Consider the following 22,527-nt stretch of genomic DNA (forward strand, 5'->3'; position numbering starts at 1 on the left):
GATCATTAAAGTCATTCATGATCTGAGTCAATTAAGTTTTAGAATGTTGTACAGGCATTTGTTTCCTTTCAGAAATGTTGCTCAAAAGCTAGCGAGTTACCAGCTAATGTACACATAGCCTTCGAGAACATCTGACTGTGTTAAATTGTATTTACAGGAAACCCAAGCAGGGGTTCAGCTTTGAAAAGTTTGCAAGGGCTGGTGAAACGCTCTCTGGCATCAATGACTTTTCACTCTTTAGAGTGATTCCCGAGTGCGTTGAAAGAAGATGTTTCCAAAGAGTTGTACGAAGTTGTTCTATCTCTATAAAGCCAGGTGCGTGTCTATTTTCACTTAGATCTTCATGTTTTTATTGTCGCTGTTTGTTTACCATTTTTAAAAACACCCTGGCTTATATCTTTAGAGCGCTTTTCTCAACTCTTGTTTGTAGATTATTGTATGTCTTTTTTGGGAAAAAATTTTTCTTTATAAATCATGGGTACCTCGTGAATTCTAGCACTTCACTGAAGTACTGGAAGTGCTTCATTACTTCACTACTTCACTACTTCAGCCATTCAGGATATACAGTAAAGGGAGGCAACTACTGAAGTCAAAAACAAAGAACAATGGAACAGTCATACCAAAGATATGATCTCTTGACAACAGCTGGTATTAACACGGGTAATGTGGGCTTTGCAAAAGGCAGTGAGGAAAAAACGAGAGAAGGGTATATTACATAAAGTCACCACATCTCGTTCATTTTTGAAAATGCTTTTAACAGGAAATACACGTCAAATAACCTGGTTACCAAAAGTTTTAGCACTCAAAACACTCACCTCTTTCAGTAGTACACAACTTTTAAAAGGTGGTAGCGTACAGAACTGGGGGTTACATTGTAGATTTTTATATGTCGGAATTGTGTTTGTAGCCAATCCAATTGAGAGATTAAAAGGTCATTGCATAATCTGGTGGAGACATCATATCTATAATCAATTAAAAAAATCACCCATTGGAAGAGTTGAGTGTTTTGAAAGGGTAAAACTTTTGATTTCTAGGTTATATGAGGTCTATTTTTTGTTGAGAGCATTTTCAAACGCGAACAAGAAGTGGTGACTTTATGTAACATACCCTTCTCTCTTTTTTCTCACCCTTACCTTTTGCAATGCCCATATTACCTTTTGGTAATACCAGTTGTTGTCAAGAGATCATATCTTTGGCATGACTGTTTCATTGTTCTATGCTTATAGCTTCAATAGTTGTCTCCCATAACTGTGTTTCTTGTAATGGCCAAACAGATTAGGCTTACATTTTTTTTACATTTGCATTCTCTAGAACTCAATAATGATTGCTAACTTTTTTATTGAACTTGTGGTGCATTTTTGGTAAGGTGAACGAGTTGTTGAACAGTTCTTTGCAGTTCTTTGCTTTGGTTTGGAGTTGGCAAAGCTCACTTTTGTTTGCAAATAATGATAAGGGTTTCATGTCTGACAAGCAATATTGTAAATATATGGTGAATTTCATCAAGAAATTTCAGAAGATTTTGTTGAAGGTTGTATTTATTCCCATTGGATTTATTTTAGGACTACCGCCAGCTCTTTCGCCATTTAGTAACAGTCATTTTGATAAATGCGAACATTGGAATATAGTTGTATCTGGCCAAGGTTTCATGCATAAACAGGTTGGTTCTCTCAAATCTCATGTTATTCTTTGTTTGTTCTTCATATTAGTCCCAAGCTGTCCAAAGTAGCTTATTCAACCAGTGGGCATTCTTAAATCATTCCCAAACCTTGCACCCTAAAAGAGCCTTAAATGGACTAACATAGATTTTTCAAGTTTCTGTTCTCTAAGGTATTGCTAAATGATGAAAGTTCTTGCTGGAATTGCCTATAATAATGGGGATCATTTTTTTAGAGCGCTGACCTCGAGCCTCTTACTTTCCTGTAGTATTGGTTTAACCTAGCCATGAACTGAGACAGTTTCAGTGACCATCTTCATCCTCAACAAACCCCAGTGCCGAGTCATATTCATGCCTTTGATTACTGCCTGCAGTTCTATTACATTTATAATTAACCCATCAACTTTTCTGAGCCACATCACGTTTTTAATAATGCCTCTACTGAACTCTAAACAACATAAAATAACTAAACTTCTGTCACCACATCAGATGGCAGCACAACAGTCACTTGTCTTAGTCCACTCACCATTTTTCTAAGACTCCTTATCAGTTCCAGTGCACGTGCTAGTAAAGCTAGTAACTTACAATAATAAAAGCCATGTCCTCCGTCTGCAGCCACCTTGTTACATTATTCATCTGCCCAAAAACCTTGTTATCTTATTTTGTGCATGAAATAGCTACATGCCGGTCTCAACCATTTTGCTAGACTGTATGGATAATGCTCAGTCAAATTTTCAAACATGAGAAACAACTCTTCCTTGATGCTTCTGCCAGCATTAACACCTTCTTATCTCTGGATTAATTATATGAATCATTGTCTCCCTCAACTACCTTTAGCACCAATACCTGCTAGTTAGTGAACTGCACTAGATCATTAGTTTTAAGTTTATCTTCTGACAGCAGCTGCCTTAATTCTTTTGCAGAAACTACACTGTCACCATCAACCCAATTGTCATTAACATAGTGATCAGTACCTTTAGGCACTTTACTAGCAGACCATAGAAAGCACCTTAGTGAATTCCTAGTCATTAAATTTGGGGTTGTGCTTGAAGGCAATTTCGTTCTTGTCAAGACATATGACATACTTCAATTGTTTAAATCGCTGCAGATCTTTTGCCACATGTACCTGTAAATAAAGTTTATATAGTTCAACCCGAGAAGCTCTTTTTTTGGCATACAGTTGCATCTACTCAAGGGTGGCTTTTAGTAAAGCTGTTCAGCTCTCAATAGTTCATCCCGAGTCTGAACTTCTGAGGTTAATTTAGCCGCCTCATTGTCATCAGCGATATTACTCCATTTTCTTTGCCCTGCACATCAGGCTTATACTCCTAAATCTTCCAGTTTCTATCTACTTCATATTCAAAATGCTTTCTTCAGTCATTCGACACTGCATACTCGCTGTACCCATTAGCCAATGTAAGTGGCCCCTGCTCCCACCTCTATTCTTTAATCTACTTTGCATCAACTAACGCTGCAACAAATTCACTTTCCGCTATCTGCAACTGCTGCGCACAAACCTTTGCTGTTCCTTCTGCACAGTGTTGTTCCTCAAACAGCTCTTCAAGGTGACATCCAACATGGGAACTGCCCATTGTCTTCCAATGTCTATTGCTATAATTGTGTGAGCATCACAGCCCATTAATTACCAAACTGCAGACTCTCATCATAAAATCCACCACTACCTCACTGAACATCACGTATGTTCACCATTCAGCTTTTTACAACTTTCTTTATTCGTTGACTGGCAAAACCCAATTATAGATCCTTGCTGATGTGTAGTTCCAACTAAAGCGTACTTCACGATCCATTTTTAGTAATAATGGATGGCAGCTCCTAATTTGTTAGCTGCGCAGTAGTGAAAAATTCAGTACTGATGCTTTTATTGGCCATGCTTTTGCTAGATCAGGTGTTCTCAACCTTTGTCATACCAGGGCCCACTTTGGCTAATTCAGCGTATCTATGGCCCAAAAAGTCCCAAATCATTGGTAGTTTTTAATATATACATGTAGATAATATTTACTGTATTGAAAAGATTCCCATATTTATACAGAGTAATGAAAGAAAGCAATATAAAAGTTAATGTGAGCTATGGCACTGGTGTTTACCCACAAGTTCTTCATACCTTGGTTCTACTTAAGATAACGCACACCTGGTATCTTGAGTTACATCCAGGCGGTTCTTTGATTTGGTTTTCAAATTTACCATTCTAGAAAAACCTGACTCACAAAGATATATGGTTGCGGAAGGCAGTAACATCATTAAACTTTTCTTAGCTACTGAAGAATAGCTGGATGCCATTTTTGGCCAAAAATGGTTGAGAGATACATCAACAAATAAATCTCTAGTCTTAAAATAATTTTGTAGCTCTATAAGCTCATCTTGGAGATAATCTTCAATGTCTTCTACTTGTGATTGGAATGGATTTCTCAACAGTTTCAGGGGTGTAAGTTCCAGGTTAGGGAAATATCGATCAAACTCTTCTTTCAGTGCCTTGATATGTGCAATAATGTTCAGCCTTAGCTTAGAGTTCAATGGTCGGGTGCCCACTATCACTGACAGTCTCTTGAAAGAACTGAAGACCCAATTTCTATCTTGCACTTTCAATTTTTCAGCTTTCATTACATCTACTAGCTGGATAAAAGGACTCTTTGGGTGTTAGAGTTTCAAATTCAAGTTATTCAGATGCTCAAATTTATCAACTAAATAGGCTAGTTGCTGCAGGAAGTACTTTTTAATGAAATTGTGATCAACCTTCTTTTTCTCCCTGATAAATAGCTTCAGTTTTTCCTTAGCTCAAACACTTTGACTACTAAGTTGCCCTTAGAAAGTCAGATTACCGTAGTATAAAATGACAGGGCTTTGGGCTCTGCATTCAATTGACACAGAGTTGCTTGAATAATCTGGTATTGAATACACTTCCCTTTACATAGTCTACAGCTTTAATTATATAACATTCTGAAGGTCATCTGAAAGCGTCTTGGAAGCTTGCTAAAAGATAAAGTACTTGTCAGTATATTAATCAGTAAAGCCCAATACACTTGAGCACTTCCTTATGAACCAGATACTGAACCTGAACATTGCTAAAGCACCATCTGTGCAAACACGACATAAAAAGCCCCATGACATACCTTCATACTCAAAAAGTCAGAGACCTTTTTTCACATCTTTTGCTTTTGTAGTTGTCTCAAGAGGCTCACAGAAGAGTATACTTTCCTTGATACCCTCACTGGTTGCATATCGGACAAAGCAGATTAGTTGTGAGATTGAAGCAAAATCAGTGTACTTGTCAAACTAGAATGGAAATAACTCAAATTAGGCTTTATTGACCAACTGTTCTTTGATACTTCTGTTATCCTTCTCTGTACCGTACTGTTGGATATAGGCACATGCACGAGTTTTTTCCCTGCCTCCTCTCAAAATATTCCTTCTGGCCATTAAACGAGCAGCTGGTTTTACTAATTCTTCACCAATAGTATGTGGTATTTTAGCTTTTGCAATGCTCATGCTTACTTCGTAAGAAGCTGAAATCAAATGTTTCTGTTGTGATAGAACACTTGAACTCAGTTTTGGATTTTTGAATGATTGATCCATTCTTTGAAAGTAATCCTGGCTTTTTTCAACGAGATTTGGATGAAAGCATTCCAGGAAACACTTTAGTTTTTGATGGTCATACATGTATAGTGGTTGCCAAGGATTTGATAGCATACTACACATTGAGCTTTGTCCTCATCTAGTGAGTAAAACTGTGTGAATTTGAACTCGATGTAATCTGAATTAAATGTCTCTTTGCCGCCATTTTTTGGATACAGTAATCTTAATAAAAATAAGTTTTTACCATATATCCCCGCATATAGGTAAGCCTATCTCGAGTATAAGCCGACCCTAAAAAAACAGCCCTAAATCATGGAGTTTATAAAAATTCGCGTATAAGCCAACCCTATAAATTGTAACTTGCCGTACATACCCATAAAAGCAAAAAGTTGTCGAAATGGGTTGACTTTTGTAGGTTTAGTACAGAACAATAAAAAAACAATCATCTGTTTGCATTGAGCCAATAGAAAACATGTTTGCATCTCACGTTGAGCTTTGTTTCGCATGTTGAAAAACTTTTTTATAGCTATTTCTTCTTCGCGATGATCAGATGTATTACAGCTACGTAGGTTTCACAAATTGTAGATCAATGAACTATCCGGAAATAGTAGTAGCGATGATGAGTATCTATTTCCAGCAGTAATAATAGTGTCATAAACTATAGTAATAGTGGTAACTCGTCTGACTCGGAACATGCTTAACTTGTAAGGTGTGATTGTGGACTTTAGTCAGTTATTCCTCTTCCAAGCCCTTTACATAGTTTCTCATCCACTGACAGATGAGGGCATTTTAGCGCAATAAAAATAAGCATTCAGACAAAATATATCCTGATATTCTAAGTAGAATATCAGGATACTTTTAAGTACTTAAAACCTTTTAGTTTCAATCTACAGCTGTGTGCTTGATAACCTTGTTCTTAGCGGTGTGAATTCACACAGTTCTTGTTGGCTGATTGATTTAGAAACCTACATGAACGGGTAACTTCTGCATTTATTGTATTACCATATCTTGTGACCCTCTGAAAGTCTGCTGTGGCCTCCTGGGGGCTGCTGGCCCTCTATTGCGAACCTAGATAGATGCCTGTGCTAGATATTTTGTATCATTTTTTCATAATGGACAGTGGCTGGCAAGGTGGCCAAGCTTTCTGCAATTATGACAGGCTCTTTAGTCTTTAATCACATTCCAAAGTTACTTGGGAATTCACACGAATAACAATTGTTTTTTAGTTTTGCTGTAGTACCCATTGCTCACAAAATTGCACTTACTCGAGTAGTCGGTCTCCTCCTTGCTCCTAAGCGGCAACTGCACTCACACTGACCTGTTCAACCAACACTATAGCTAGATTGATACATCCATTAGAAATACGGCCAAGAAAGCTAACTTTGGATTTGCATCGGCTTGTCTGATCAATTAGCGTTACCAACTTTATGTCCTGGCATACAAATAAACCAAGTAAACCAAATTTACAGCAGCTGGCTTCATCTTGCGGTAACTTCATCTTGTATGGAGGAGTTCATAAACTGCATAACGGCTCACATCCAATGCTAGGAGCAGTACAGCTTTTATTTCTGTAATTCTTTGCGTTGTTTTCTGTGAGGGATTTGCATTTTGTAAATGATTACAGATGGGGGATTTTTGTAGCTTAGTTCTAACTCCAGTTTCATATCAGATTGCCAAGCAATCTGATATGAAGCATCAGACTTGGAAGCATCACTGCCAACTTAGCAGTTAGCCGAAAATTTTGAAACTTGTCTTTGAAAATCACTGGGGCATTATAGACTTAGATGTTTGGGAGCACTTGTCCATTTTTTTTGTAATTTGTAACTGTAAATTTTAGTTTTTTAATGTTTTTGTAATTTTTAAATCCAATGCCTCGAATAGTATAAATCGCCTTTGTCAAAGGAACCTGGCAAAGAAACTACTTTTTTGCTTTTGATTGTTATAAGCTGAGTGAGCAACAATTGTGAGCAGCTGAGTGGTTATTTGAATTGGTTATTTATTATTTGATATGCCTTCTAAATGTGAACTCTAAACTGCAGTAGCTTGCAGTTTACAGTAGTCATAGCTTATTGAAGGGAAGCTTGAGAGTGCTTGGTGTCCAGTCTTATTTTATGCAATGCAAACATGGAATGCGAAATGATTTCGGCAGTTATTAGGTGACTTTCTCAATAGTTTTCAATGTGGCCTGCAATAGTTGGGTTGGCAACAAACCCGAACGTTTTTGGGAATACCAAGTTCATCAACTTGTCTATTTCTTTTGTGGCATTAGATATCTTCAGCTTCTGTCTATACTTAACAGGCTGATAGGACTCCTAATGGTCTTGAAACAGTTGTGAAAGTAACTGTTGTGATGATTTAAGTCTTTGACAAAGCTGGAGTTTTCCTGGCTTAGCCTAGCTTTTCCAAATACCCTCAAGTGTTTTCTGTGGTAAGATTTGTAGTCTTCATTTTGAGGTAATAGGTACCAAATGATTTGTTACCTTTCCTGGCAGGTTATTCTTGTTGCTTAAGAAGCTCAGCCTCCTAAGGTTTTTGTAGCCTTCTCATGATTATACCTCTAAAAAGTAAGTTTTAAGAATGTTTACTTATTTACAGGCTGCCCCAATTTGCGTATGTGAACTCATTCTTTTGCAGCACTCTATTTGAAATGTAATCACCAAATCTATATGCCTAATTTTGGATATATCGTAAAATCTCTATTTGAATGCCATGGCGCTCTATTTTTTAACCCTTCCTCTATGTTGGTGATCAAATAGAGGTGGCTTTTAAACAGAGGCTGGCATTGTATGTTTCAAATAGCTTGTTAAAAGTTTGGGAAAATAAATTTAATCTTTTCATTGGCGAAATGATGTCGTCTATATTTTGCACTTTCCTCCGAGTGGAGCAACTTTTACCATTTTAGATATAAAAAATCTGCTAACTTGCTTCCAAGTAGTTGATCTCTAAATAAATATGCACCGGAAATCGATTAAATATATCTACCAGTTGATATATATTGCTTGCAATCAACCTGCGATGATATTATAGCCTGTGCCCTGCTTTGCAGTTTGTTGAAGCTTTCAAGTTTTTATTTCATTCAAAATTGGAAGGCATGTTTTTGTTTTATAATTACATTTAACTATGTTGCATAAAATCTCATTGCACCCAGTGATATGTATACTGCAGTTTGCCAAACTGGCTCTTTATTTGCAATAGAAGAGGAGTTATGACTAGACTAGTCGTAAGACTAGACTAGCTTAAGACTAGTCATTCATGTACCATCATAAATGTAAACGGTTTTTCACATACATCGAAGTATCAAAACTGTGTTAAACGAGAAATTACTATTAGCCTGATGCGGTTATTACCGTATATATCCGGGTATAGGACACATTTTTTTTAAGAAGTTGACCTAAAAACCCAGCTGCATCTTATCCATGGATACTTTTACTCTAAATGTAACATTTTTCTTGGTTATTGAGTGGATGGTAGCAACTGATGCTTTAAGTGTAGTTTATTTATTACACCATAAACACCGTGAAACTACAATGTGTTATAAAATGATTAAAATATGGGAATAAGACATAAGTTGTGTAAAGTTGTGTGGTATAAAATGCAATAATATATGATCAAGTATGTTGATAACAGACTCATACATAAGATAATACATGTGTGTATGAACGTAGCCGAAATTTATTAATTCAAGTTTGCCTGAAAGAACAATATTGATGTAAAATAATGATTAGGTAAAAACATACCTCTATGCCTTCGTTCCAAGAGAGAGTTAATTTATAATTGCATTGTATATATAAGTAAATGTTTGTATAAGTAAATGGTAAAAGTAGTAATGTTGTAGAGGTCTGGAGTATAAATGAAAGTTTTTGGTTATTCCAAAGAAATTTATATCACTTGGGATGAGTGAATCAAATGTTTTTCAAAAATTAAAAAAAACATCAAAATTGTAATAATGATGAAACAAAGGCAGCAGTGATTTCATTTTGGTTCATTGTTGAGTGAGGCAATTTGTTACTATGATGTATGTGTTGTATAAAGATGAGATGAATAGACACTGTGGTTTGTTTGCAATGCTATGAATAAGTTGGCAGCAATGTAACAACAAACAAGTTTACGGAACTAGTTATTTTTATCAAATATAATCATGCTGCTCTATTAGCCTAATGATACAATTCAAATTAGGCTTTTATCATAATATCAAAAATTTATTATTAGAATTTCTAACTTACAATATTTATCAATATTTATCTTCATCGTCACTGTCCTCATTCAGCAATGCAGCCCACTCCTGTTGTGTTATGCAATCATCATAATAGTTCAGCTCATTCTCCTTTTCAGCATCATCATCGTTGTCTGCGTCGTCTATCCAGAGATTGTCGTCTTCTGTGCTGTCTAACATGTTGCCGATAAAACATTTCTTGAATCCTTTTACTACTGTCTTGATTGGCAATTCTTTCCAGGCGTCTACTATCCATTGGCAGATCGTAGGCATGTCGACTTACTTCACGTTGCCCCCCTTGATGAAAGTATGCTCACCATATGCTCACCCTTAATCATCGATTTGGCTTATTTCTGCTTTAATGCTGCTTTGAATGGCTTATTCACAATGACATCTATTGGTTGCAGAATACTAGTCATGCCTCCGGAGGTGACGACAAGGTCTGTATTGTGCTGCTTCAATTTTGATTTAACATTGTTAGTTGTATGGCATCGGAAGGCGTCTAACACCAGCATCGTTTACTGTTTCCCCGACCACCTTTGCATTGCATGCATACTGTTTTCAGCCAGTCATCCATTAAGCTGTCATTGAACCATCTTTGTTCGTGCACCATGACTATCACACCACTCGGAAACTTGTCTTTGGGGACATACGGTGGTAACTTCATGCCATCAACCATACACCCATGCACCACGATGAACCAGTTCTTTCCATTTCCAGTTGATCGCATAGTGACAGACCTTGCACCTTCAATGCTTACTGTGTTCCCGGATGGCTGGTCGAATGTCAGGGGAGTCTGGTCAGGATTTCCAATCTGGCTCATGTTGTAGTCATATTTCTGACGCATCCTGTTGACATAACTTTGAAATTTCATTAGTAACTCCTCATGTTGGCTGGGTAATCGCTGACTAATGGTAGTTTCTCAACTTATTGATAGGTTATTTCTTTCAAAGAATCTCTTGCACCAGTTCATCGGCGCTTTGGATTCTGCAATGCTTTGCTCTTTTGTCAATCTTAGAGCCTGTAAACGAATGGGAGAGGTGCTGACCCTAGGCAGTCTTGACGAGTCTCTTAAATCTATTTAATGAGCACCTTTTCCAGGTTAGGCTGGTAAGCCTTTGAGCCTCTGTTTGTCCTCTTCACCTTTCGCATTTATTTGATGATACTTTCGGCTTTTCTCCATTTTCTGATCATGCATTTTGTCGGATCAAGTTGCCGCTCTGCTGCACGGTTCTTATGTTGATTGATATTCTTGACCACTTCCATTTTAAACTTTGAAGTGTAGCTCTGTCGAGTTGTGTTTGCCATGTTGAAGGGTAATAATTGTTAGAATTATGAGTTACACAGCTTTATTGTTTCGTATCAAGACAGAGACTGACTAACTAAAGAAGCAAAGACAAGACAGCAACAACAGCTAAAAATAGGCGTTATATAAATAGCCAGGTTAGCTTGAACTGGCAATAAGAATAAAGAGCAAAAACAAGGAGATTGAGACATAGTGACCACCCAGCCAGTCACCCAGCAAGGTCACACGAAATATTTATGTAGCTACATTTCAACATCCCCACTTAGCTCATCATATTTTGAGGACCTACATCACCAACCTTAATTTGTTTCTGAGTTCTTCAAAGCGAGCTCGGGCCAATGGCTTAGTCAGAATATCTGCCAACATGGCATTTGTTGGGCAATAAGCTGTGGCTACCGCCTCTCCACTAACTACTTCTTGGACATAATGGTGTTTTATATCCATGTGTTTTAGCCTCTTGCTGCTTTTAGTGTTATTTGCTATTGCACTAGCTGAGGTATTATCCACATTTACTACAGTTGGCCCATGATTAGCCTGACCAAAATCCAGATAGAGTTGCCTCAACCAAACAGCTTCTTTCACAGTATCAAACAGTGCAACATACTCCGAATCCATAGTAGAGAGAGCAACTGTGGCTTGCCTTTTACTAGACCACACTAATGGACTGCCAACACTAAGAAAGACTACTCCACTAGTAGAGTGTCTATCACTCACATCATCACCCCAGCTAGCATCCGAATAGCCTATAACTTCCCCACTTGATGGAATAGAGTGGTTCAAGCCCAGGTGCATAGTACCCTTCAAGTACCTCAACACTCGCTTAGCAGCAGTCAGGTGTGTTACTGTGGGACAACTGTTAAATTTTGAAAGAACCCCCACTGAGTACGAGATGTCTGGCCTTGTAGTTACCGCCAAGTATAAAAGGCTGCCAATGATTGATTGATACTTCTTAATGTCTACTGGTTTGCTGCCGTCATCTTTCACTAGTTTGACGTTACATGCTGCTGGTGTGCATACAGGATTGCACTCTGCCATACCATATCTTTTGAGCATTTGCTCAATGTAAGCATTTTGACGCAAGCTCAGGCATTTGTCATTTCTCTTGACACCAATACCTAAAACAAATTGAAGCTTACCTAAGTCTTGCATTTTGAACCTGCTACCCAGAAGCTGTTTCACAAGATTTAGTTCTAATTGAAAGCTGCACATCACTACCAGGTCATCTACGTACACTGCTATGATGGTTTTTACGCTGCCTTTTTCTCTTACATATAGGCCTATGCATTGATCAGCTGAAGATTGTTGAAATTCAGCTGACTTCAAGAAGCTATCAAGCATGCTATTCCAGCACCTTGGCGATTGCTTAAGACCATATATGGATTTTTTGAGGCGACACACTAGATTTTCTGAGCCTGGCTGTACAAACCCTTCTGGTTGACACATGTATATTTCCTCTTCAAGCACCCCATTCAAAAAGGCAGTTGTGACATCCATTTGATGGATGATCATTTTGTTAGCTACAGCGTAAGATGAAACTGCTCTTAGTGAAGGATACTTAACTACAGGGGCATAAGTTTCCTCATAGTCTAACCCATGCTTTTGCTCAAAACCTCTAGCAACCAAGCGACCTTTGAACCTAGTGACTTGCCCATCTTGATCATATTTGGCCTTAAAAACCCATTTGCTGTCAATTGCCCTTCGATTTTCAGGGAGTTTTACTAGTTCCAACGTGCCATTGTCTACCAACGATTTGTAATCTGCTCTTGCGGCAGCAAGCCATTGCTTGGATTGCAGGCTAGATTTGGCTTCTGAGCAGTTTGCTGGTTCAACTAGATCACATGCACGCAATGCCATGTGCTCTACGCTAACACATGAATAGTCATCAATGCCATACCTAACTGGTGGTTTGTGAGTGCGTTGTGAATAACGACGCTCAGGGGTCACATTGCTAGTTTTTTCTAACTCAACAGGAAGTGTATCAGCAGGAGAAGACAAATCACTACTAGAATCTGACAACTTATCTACACATGTCTCAACGTTGGATAAATGCAGGCCAAGTCTACTTTCATCAAGCACTACATCGCGTCTAGTTACCACTTGATCAGTATTTGGATTGTACAACCTGTATCCTTTACATCTGTTACCATATCCTACAAAAAACCATGCGCTCAGCCTTCACATCAAGTTTTGTCCTAAGCTGATCAGGAATGTGATCATAGGCTGTGCACCCAAATACTTTGAACTTGCTAACATTTGGTTTCCTTTTGAACCACAGTTCATGAGGGGTGGTTTGCGTTGCTTTTGTAGGTAGCCTGTTTCTAATGTAGACAGCAGTCGCCACAGCCTCCGCCCAAAAACGCTGTGGCAGTTCTGACTGCATTATCATGGCCCTAGCTGATTCACAAATGGTTCTATTATATCTCTCTGCTACACCATTCTGTTCAGGTGCGTAACGTATTATAAGTTGGTGGTGTATGCCCTTTGATGCTAAGTACTGCTCAAGAACCGTGCTAACATATTCGCCCCCACCATCACTACGCAAAGCACTTATGGAATGACCCAGCTGATTGGTCGCCAATGCCTCAAACTCTTTCAATTCCTCAAAAACTTCATTTTTTTCTTTCATGAAGTAGAGAAAAGCATATCTAGTAAAGTCATCAATAAATGACACAAAATACAAACTATTGCCAATGGACTTGGTTTTCATAGGACCACAGACATCAGTGTGAATCAACTCTAAAGGTCTATTAGATCTGACACCAACATCTTTTGAAAAAGATTTCCTATGCATTTTTCTAAAAACACAAGGTTCACAAAAATCTAAAAGTACTTTAGACAAACTTATGCCTTCTACCAAGCCATTATTGAATCAAGTCCGAATGGTTTGCTCATTGATGTGTCTTAAGCGCTGATGCCACATGTTGCAGGCCACAGCAGCTTGATGCGTGTTGCATGTATCCAAGTAGTACAGTTTGTTAGTTAGTGTTCCGGTTGCTCCAACTTCACGTCTTTTGTTCTTCAACCATCATCGTGTGTGCTCAAATTGAACTATAAAGTTCTTTGAAGCTGCGGCTCTTACTGAAAACAGGTTGACCTTCATTGCTGGCATGTATAGTACATTGTACATAGTGTTAAGCTTGGATTTGTTGCGTCCTACCATAGTTTCGATATCTGTCTGTCCGATGCCAACAGCCTCCAGGGTGTGACCATCTCCAAGGCTGACCTTTTGATGAGTTTCGAATTCAGTGTACTCCTTGAAAGACTTTTAGCTATAGGTCATGTGACTAGTTGCACCAGAGTCAATCAGCCACTTACACCCCTTAGCATCACTGGTGTCATTAGGTTCGCAGACTACAAAAGTGGAGTTGTCTGCTTCAATACCAGCGGCAGCATGTTTGGCGCTGTGTTGACAATTAGATTCTTGAGAACTTGCTTTTGCCAAGTCTGGGCAGTCCTCTTTTAGATGAAAAACACTCTGGCAGACATAGCAGGCTCTTCTCCTGTTTCTATTATAGCTTGGTCGATTACTATTCCCTGCCACAAGAGCAGAATAAGACTGATGACTACTCATCTTACTCTGTTACCTTCTTTGCTCTTCATTGATGACTGCCTGCTGCACGTAGTTCAAAGTCAAATCGTCTACACGTGCTTCTAGAGCTGTCACCAGCATAGCGTAACTGTCAGGCGGACTGCCTAATAATGTAACTATTTGGTCTTCTAAAATAGGTGCCTTTTCCGCCACTAGTTTGTCAGTGGTTTCCTTCATAAACCGTATGAGCTGCTCTACAGAGGACCCTTCTTGCATTACAGTCCTAAAATATCACTTTTTCAAAAATAGTTTGTTAGACTGTCGCGTTCGAAGTGTTGTTGCAGTGTCTCATGCAGTTTTAGGTGATGTACAAGAGGTTATAAGATGCAGAAAGCTATCACTCACTGACAATACTATCACCAACATGGCTTGGTTAGACTCCTTCGTGTAAGCACTCTTCACTGCCGCATCTGCACTCTCTGCTGGCTCTGGTGTAGTACCATCAATGTAATCCCACAGTTCCTTAGCAATTAGATAGTGTTTCAGCTTAAATTTCCATGTGCTGTAATTCTTTTCAGTAAGCTTATCCAGTGATAGCTTATCATCACTAACACCTGACATTCTGAATTCACGGTATAAGTTTCTTTTTTGCACTGAAGCGAGTCTGGGTCCATAACCTGTTAGAATTATGAGTTACACAACTTTATTGTTTTGTATCAAGACAGAGACTGACTAACTAAAGAAGCAAAGACAGCAACAACAGCTAAAATAGGCGTTATATAAATAGCCAGGTTAGCTTGTACTGGCAATAACAATAAAGAGCAAAAACAAGGAGATTGAGACATAGTGACCACCCAGCCAGTCACCCAGCAAGGTCACACGAAATATTTATGTAGCTACATTTCAACAATAATGAACTGCTATCTTTAAAACTACCGGTAATAGGTAGAATATTTACACTTCCAATGTAGCAAATTGCGTTATGCTATCTGGTGTAGGTTGTGAAATTATGTGGCTATAAATCGAAGTCACTGCTGGTAGTGATGAATGCTATGTATTTATTAATCACCAATACCATCATGAAATCTAAAATAAGATTTCACAAGATTACATATTGTAAAATGCGAAATAATGATGTCACATGTAAAATACATTGACATACAAATACATGATAAATAAAAAATAGAAAATATACAGAGCGTATGTATGAAGTGAAAATGATGAATGCAAAGATAATTGCTAAATAAAGGTGCATAATATTTACCTTTGCTCAATGGCTCTGTCTAAGCTGGTGTCACCAAGCTCAAACAGTTTCTTTCTTATGTGGTCACTGTCCAGTTCTAGAATCAGAGCATGTAGGACCATCCGATCATACATGGTTTTGAAATCACACAGCCTAGCGATAGTGTGTAGATCTGTGATAAATTCGTCAATAGATCTGTTACCCTGTTTACAGGTCAGCAGAGAATGTGTTTTGGCTACCAGATTGACCCTTGGTTTGCAGTAGTCCTCAAGCTTCTCCACTGCCTTATCATAATCAACATTGTCAGTAGCAACTGTCCACGAAAAGGACTCATATATTTGGTTGCCTCTATTGCCAATAATTCTGAGTAGCAAGGCTGTCTTGATCGTGCCAGCCACATCGTCCTTAGAAGTGGCAACTAGAAAGAGTTCAGTAAATACTTTTCACTCATCTGGTAAGTTCGGCCCATCTGCTAATGGTTTTGGTACTAATAACTGTTCCATCTTAAAGCAAAAGAGTCAATTACAATATCAAAAAGAAAACTCGCTCGTGGGCACCATGTTTTATGCTGATGTATATGGATTAGTGAGTTTACAATTTATGCGAAAACATTTATTATCCTTGATTTCCAACCGGAAATGTCACACAAGAGTTCTATATCCAGCAAAACTAACAATGCATATTAATAACATAACCCATATGATACCATAGACATAGGAAACTAAGGAACGCTGTAATTACTGAACAATAAAAACAATAGGTGCAATTGAATAAACTGTGTTGAAGTCGAACAGTCGATCGTTATATATCGATTACGTAGTTGGGGGAGTGTTCCAGCTCTAAGTTCAATGTCATTGCACGCACCGTGTTAGTAACTACTAAACACATAATAATGCACAATTCTCATGCTGGGCATGCTGACTATTAATTGCTGAAGTAAACAAACAAAGCTAACTAGTTTGAAAAAGTTACAGTATGAGAATGTTACACTCCCACCTAATACTGCCGTACAGGCAAAATTACACCCAAATTTATTATAATACTGCAAAACAATAACAGAAATTGATGTACTAACATATACGTGTGTGAAGATTAAAATATACCAAAACAAATGTAACACGCAAAAAATACAACTACATGCTAAGTACAAGGCTGGTAAAGTAGGTGGCTTTACTGGCCATCTACTGGAAGTAGGAGAATTGGTTTTTGGATAGGACGCTCCAGCTTAGCGGCCTTCTCCATGTGTTCGTCTTTGTTCAAGTAGCTATTTGCTACCCTAACCTTTGTTCTTCTGATAAAACCATCAGCGTGTGTTATAGGCTCTTTTATCAGTGCCTTAGGTTACGGATTACGAGACTGGGAGTCAGTGACGATCATCACTAAATCTCCAGTCTGCAGGTTCCTTTGTGGTTGAGTCCATGTTTGTCTCTGGGTTATGTTAGCCATATACTTGGCTTTCTAAGCTTCCCAAAACATTTCTGCAAAGGCTTGTGTCTTCCTTCACATCTTACCTCCATAGACCTCTGTTTTGTCAAGTTCTCCAGGCAAGGCTGGAGCTTCTCTTGGCTTCATTGTAAGCAGATAGTTTGGTGTGGCCACCAGCTCATTTGGTTTGTTTAGATTCTCCTCTGACAGTGGTCTGTAGTTGACAATGTTCGTTGCTTCGTAGAAGTCAGCTCGCAAGGCTTCAGAGTTCATTCTTCTTTTGACGGAGGCTACTAAGCTGTTGAGAACAGACTTTACAGTACAAATTCGCAACTCCCAAGCTCCTCCAGCATGGCTGGCTCCTGGTGCATTACACTTGAACTCTATCATATCTTCTTTTAAGAAGTACCTTGCATTGTCTTTCATGGCTTTAAACTCTACCGTAAATTCATTGTTTGCCTCAACGAGGTTTGTACCGCTGTCACAAAACACAGTTTTGACTGCTCCTCTAATGCAGATGAGGCAGTGTAGAGTGTTAATGAGGGCATCAGTTGTCATTGACTCCAAGAGCTCAATGTGAACTGCTCATGAATACGTGCATGTGGCTAATAGGCCCCAGCGCTTTACTTCTGGTCATCTGTCCTTAAGAGTGTAAGGACCGAAACAGTCTGCACCCATGCGCGTAAAGGGGAGATGAGGGATCTAGTCTTTCCAGTGGAAGGTCTCCCATCTGCTGTCGCATTGGAAGGCCTGTAGTAGCTTAGCAAAATACACATTGATGTATAATTTCTTTGACAAATTTAGATGCCCCTGTCACCCAGTACCCAAGGCCTCTGAGTGCACCTAAGGTAGTGGTTTATCCTTGATGACAAGCCTTTTGGTACACAGAACGAAATAAGTCGTAATATGCAAGAAGCTTTGGGTATGATTACTGGGTGCTTCTCTTGTTCTCTAAGAGCTAACGACTTCTTGGCTTTTCCACCAACCCGAAGTAGACCGTCTTTGTCTCTAAAGGGGGTGAGACTTGCCACAGTGCACTGTTTGTAGGCATCAGCAGTAGGCATCAGCAGTTTGGAGTCTGGAATAACCACTTATGGCTTCCTTATCAGTTCCACCTACATACTTCTTGAGTCTGCGAAGTTTTTCTATTGGGAAACCTCTTTTAGAATCTATCAAGCTGTCAGAAGAAATCCGCCAATCGGCATAGTCTAATGGATCTCCGGTATAGACACTTGGTTCTGGAGGAGCTACATGTAGCAGAGATATGTGCATGTGTTTCGTAATATCATGTGCCAGACAACGTGCTTGTTGTTGGGCATCTTGTTGCACTTTCTCTGGTTTGATTTCTGGCTGAGTAGGTAAATAGCCTAAGCAAGTAGCGTTGTTTGGACTAAGTAATTGCTGAGTCTGGTAAGTCTGGTTTTTCTGATAAGTGTCGAGGTTTGCAGCTGTGTGCTGTACAAGTGAATGGGCAACTGGCTGTGCCGCTGACGATAAAGATATTGTCTGCAAGGGTGCAGTGCTGTTTTGGCGCACTGTATCTGTTTGTGGTGCTTTACCAAGCTTCTGGTGTATCCTTGCTCGTGGAACCCATACATGCTTCCAATTGTCTCTCAGATTCTCTTAGATCTTTATTTACTCCGAGTTGTTCTTCTTTACGTTGAGTGAAGTAGTCTCTGACCGAGTGTGTGTCAGTCCGGAAGTGATAGAATGAGGTTTGCACTTGTTCATTGATTCTATTTTTAAATAAGTAGTTTAATTCATTGTATATGTCGTTAACAAAAAGTTTCACAACTTACAACTTCAGCCAAAAAATTATCAACATAATTATCTGTTTGATTCTCTGCATTGTCTAAAAATTTTTTATTTGATATAGCCCTTTGTTAATGAGTTTAACTAAAACTTGGGACATTTCCAAAACCTTGTTTTCTTTGGCTCTTAGTGCAAGCTGTTGTTCACGCTGGTGCCTAGGTAAGTTTCTCTCATCGGGCTCGCAGTCACCTGATGGTGAGTTTGCATGAGCTGAGCATTTGTTTCACTATCTATTGTCATGCTACTTTCGATTCCTTGGGCAGCAGATTGAAATTCCTGGTTTGCTTGGACTTTTCTGCCATTTGGGCAGTGTAACAAAAAGGTAGTTAGTTTCCTGCTGATAAAGTAAAAAGATCTGCGTTAAAGTGAAGCTGATTTAATGGTCAGCACGCTCAAACAGGAAATGCACACGAAGGGATCGTTGCGGACCGCAAGCAATGCACCAATACACGGCCGCCAGTAAAAGTCCACTCATGAGCAACGTCATTATGTGTACGCCAACAGGGTATGAAGGTTAAACAATTTAGCCTATTTACGAAATATTCTGTCAGGGTTTGCCAGGTTACAATAATAATTTAACCAAATTTAAGCTAATTCAACAAAATTTGAACTAATTTAACCAAAACTTAAGATATTCAAATCTAATAATTCTGCTAACAACAATGAAAAGTGTCAAATATGTGATAAGGGTTAAAACTATACAACTGACTATAACATAGATTGCTTCATAAGGCGCTAGATGTAAACAACTGTTAGCTAAGTTTGGTTGTTTATGTCATACAATAGAAAATCATTGACTTATGGTACGTTTACACTGGCCGACACCGACTCCGATTAGGTGCCAATACCCCGACTCAGACAGGTACCTCCGACATTTCACGTATGGGTGCCGACACCGACTCCCACTTTACATTGCAACGATCAAACGATTTTTGTCGGTACCAACAGCCAATCACAGCGTTTCGCCGTTCTGACCTTCACCCGACCACGCGAAGACGAGTACACATAAAAATCAACGCGCCTGATGTGGAAAATTATATACTAGTACTACACTACTACTACTGCTCCTACTACTACTGCTAGAAGCAACTACTGAATGCCAAGCAATGAATGAATAATGAGGCAATAAAAATCCGAGCAAAGAACTGTACGTACAGTTCTTTCGTCCGAGTAATTACAATAAATAAAATGAATAATGAAGAAGATTGAATGGTGAATGTATATTTGTGGTAGTAGTAGTGTGATGGACGCCGGGCCAACACTTTACACTTCTTGTAATTATTTGTTTGTATATATTTTATATGTCTGTAAATATTTTATTATATGAGTTGTCCTTTTTATTCTCTCTTTATTGCCTTTTTATTGTTGGCCTTGTTACTCGTTATGCTATCAATATTGTCGTCGTTTATGTTGTCATATCAACGCACTAGCGGGCCTAATTATTGGCCATTTAAACATTGCTAGCCGGTGTTCTCACTCGGTCCCGTTAGCCGGAACGGGCAATTTTATTGTATATAAGGGAGCAACGCTCACTTAGTAGACAGAGCAAATGGCCGTACGCTCCTCAGCTAGTGAATTTCCTTCGCTAATAAAACATTGAATGAAATCACACGCAATTTATTTCTGTATGACATAATCTAAATCGTGCCAAGTAAGGACCGGGAAATTTCTTTACAGTTGTACTAGTAGTAGAACTAGTAGTAGTCGTACAACTGGCTATTCACTTTTAATTAATTTAAATTAAAGAAAAAAACTTGATTTTTTGGTACTCTCGCGTTCACATCGTTGCTAGCCATGCTGGTTCACTATTAAAAAGAGAACGAGGGAAAGTTTAATGACAGTCTTCTAGCCTCACATTAAACCTAGCCCTTTCGTTTCATAAACTTAGCACTGTCATTAAAGCCTAGGCTCATTTAACCAGAGGCTCCTAGCTTCTGATTGGCTGATGAGCGTCCGACTTGTCGGTGCAACCGGGCACTGCTGGGTAGCTCCGACACCGACTTTCAGATCGGTGCCGACACCGATTTTTCTGTTCACACCTACCGACACCGACTCATCAAATTTGTCTGTGCACGACAAAATCGGTGACAAAATCGGCCAGTGTAAACGCACCATTACAGTGCACAATGGTTATGTAATACAGTGACCTTAGTATTTGTGGTTAACCTGAGGCAAGAGCTTGTCTCCATGGTGCTGACTTCTTCCAGCTTAATGTTCGTGATGAGTTGAGAGCTTGTCTCCAAAGTGCCGACTTCTTTCAGCTTAATGTTCATGTTGAGAGGAGAGCTTGTCTCTGAGGTGCTGACTTCTTCCAACTTAATGTTCGTGATGAGTTGGGAGCTTTTCTTCAAATTGCTGACTTGTTCTGGCTTACTAATATTGATCGTGTGACAATACACCACTGAGGCTGACTACTTCTGGCTACTCAGGTAATGTTTAGTGCTTTCTTAGGGTTAGAGGCTGACTGGCTTCTAGCTGCTTCAAGGTTGGTTAGTAGAGGCTGACTTCTTCAAGCTTACTTATATTGATCAGTCACAAAGATTTCACTGTAGCAGATTGTATTATGCTATCTGGTGTTAGGTTGCGAAATTGCATAGATATAAGTTGAAGTCACTGCTGGTAGTGATGAATGCTATGTATCTATTGGTCACCAATACCACCGTGAAATCTAAAATAAGATTTCACAAGATTACATATTGTAAAATGCAAAATAATGATGTCCCATGTAAAATACATTATACATGATAAATAAAAAATAGAAATATACAGAGCGTACATATAAAGTGAGAATGATGTATGCAAAGATAATTGCTGAATAAAGGTGCATAATACAGTGAAACATGGATAACTCGCCCTCAGATATAGCGAACACATGGTTAACTCGAATGGATTTGCGTGGTCCATTCCCACGCAATGATAAATGGCTCTATATAACTCGAACTTAACACTGTTAATTCGAACTGTTTTTTGCCCAACGGCTACCGAAACGGTTGCTATCGCTTTAAAAAATCACTTTATTCCAAGCCATAGAGGTAAACCTCAACTTTTCGTAATTCATAAGCGTCGTTATTACCACCATCGGCAAAATTTTTTTGTCAACGACTTTTCTAAAGGTTTGGTGAAATTTGATTTATACCAAACATCCGCGTTGTGATCGCCCTTCGGAAGCGAGGTAAAGTGAGGTAATCTTTGCATAAACTTCTAGAAAAATCGGCAAAATTGATCGTGGGTAAAACGCTCAAAAGAAAAAGATGTCTTTTCTTTTGAGCATTTCAACAACGATCAAGTTTTGCCAATGTCAATCTAAAAAACGTCCTGGCAATAACATCACCTCAAACAACGAACCAATCTCAAGTGATAGAAAAATCTCTATACTTTTTGATAAAAACGTTTTAAACTTTACATTAGAAGCATTTAATTTGAAACAAGCCATTTATGCTTTTGCTTTATATTTAAGTTTATATATGTACTGATGTCTTTTCTTTTGAGCATTTCAACAACGATCAAGTTTTGCCAATGTCAATCTAAAAAACGTCCTGGCAATAACATCACCTCAAACAACGAACCAATCTCAAGTGATAGAAAAATCTCTATACTTTTTGATAAAAATGTTTTAAACTTTACATTAGAAGCATTTAATTTGAAACAAGCCATTTGTGCTTCTGATTTATATTATAGATTGTATATGTACATGTATCTACTAATAAATAAGTAAATACATGGACTTGTGACAGTGCTCTGATAACTTGAACGC

At 38.6% G+C, this 22,527-nt stretch overlaps 1 protein-coding gene across 3 annotated transcripts in view; it reads left to right on the forward strand.

Moving 5' to 3' along the window:
- LOC137403602 (tRNA pseudouridine synthase A 2-like) overlaps positions 1-22,527 on the forward strand; it is a 48,428-nt gene that overhangs the window by 12,956 nt on the left and 12,945 nt on the right. For all 3 annotated transcript variants that reach the window (XM_068089567.1, XM_068089570.1, XM_068089568.1), the window contains exons 7-8: positions 158-315; positions 1,560-1,657. In XM_068089567.1, coding sequence (XP_067945668.1) covers positions 158-315; positions 1,560-1,657 — 256 coding nt within the window. The remainder of the gene's footprint in view (positions 1-157; positions 316-1,559; positions 1,658-22,527) is intronic.

The sequence above is a fragment of the Watersipora subatra genome, chromosome 9, assembly GCF_963576615.1.
Source record: "Watersipora subatra chromosome 9, tzWatSuba1.1, whole genome shotgun sequence".
NCBI classification, from domain to species: domain Eukaryota; kingdom Metazoa; phylum Bryozoa; class Gymnolaemata; order Cheilostomatida; family Watersiporidae; genus Watersipora; species Watersipora subatra.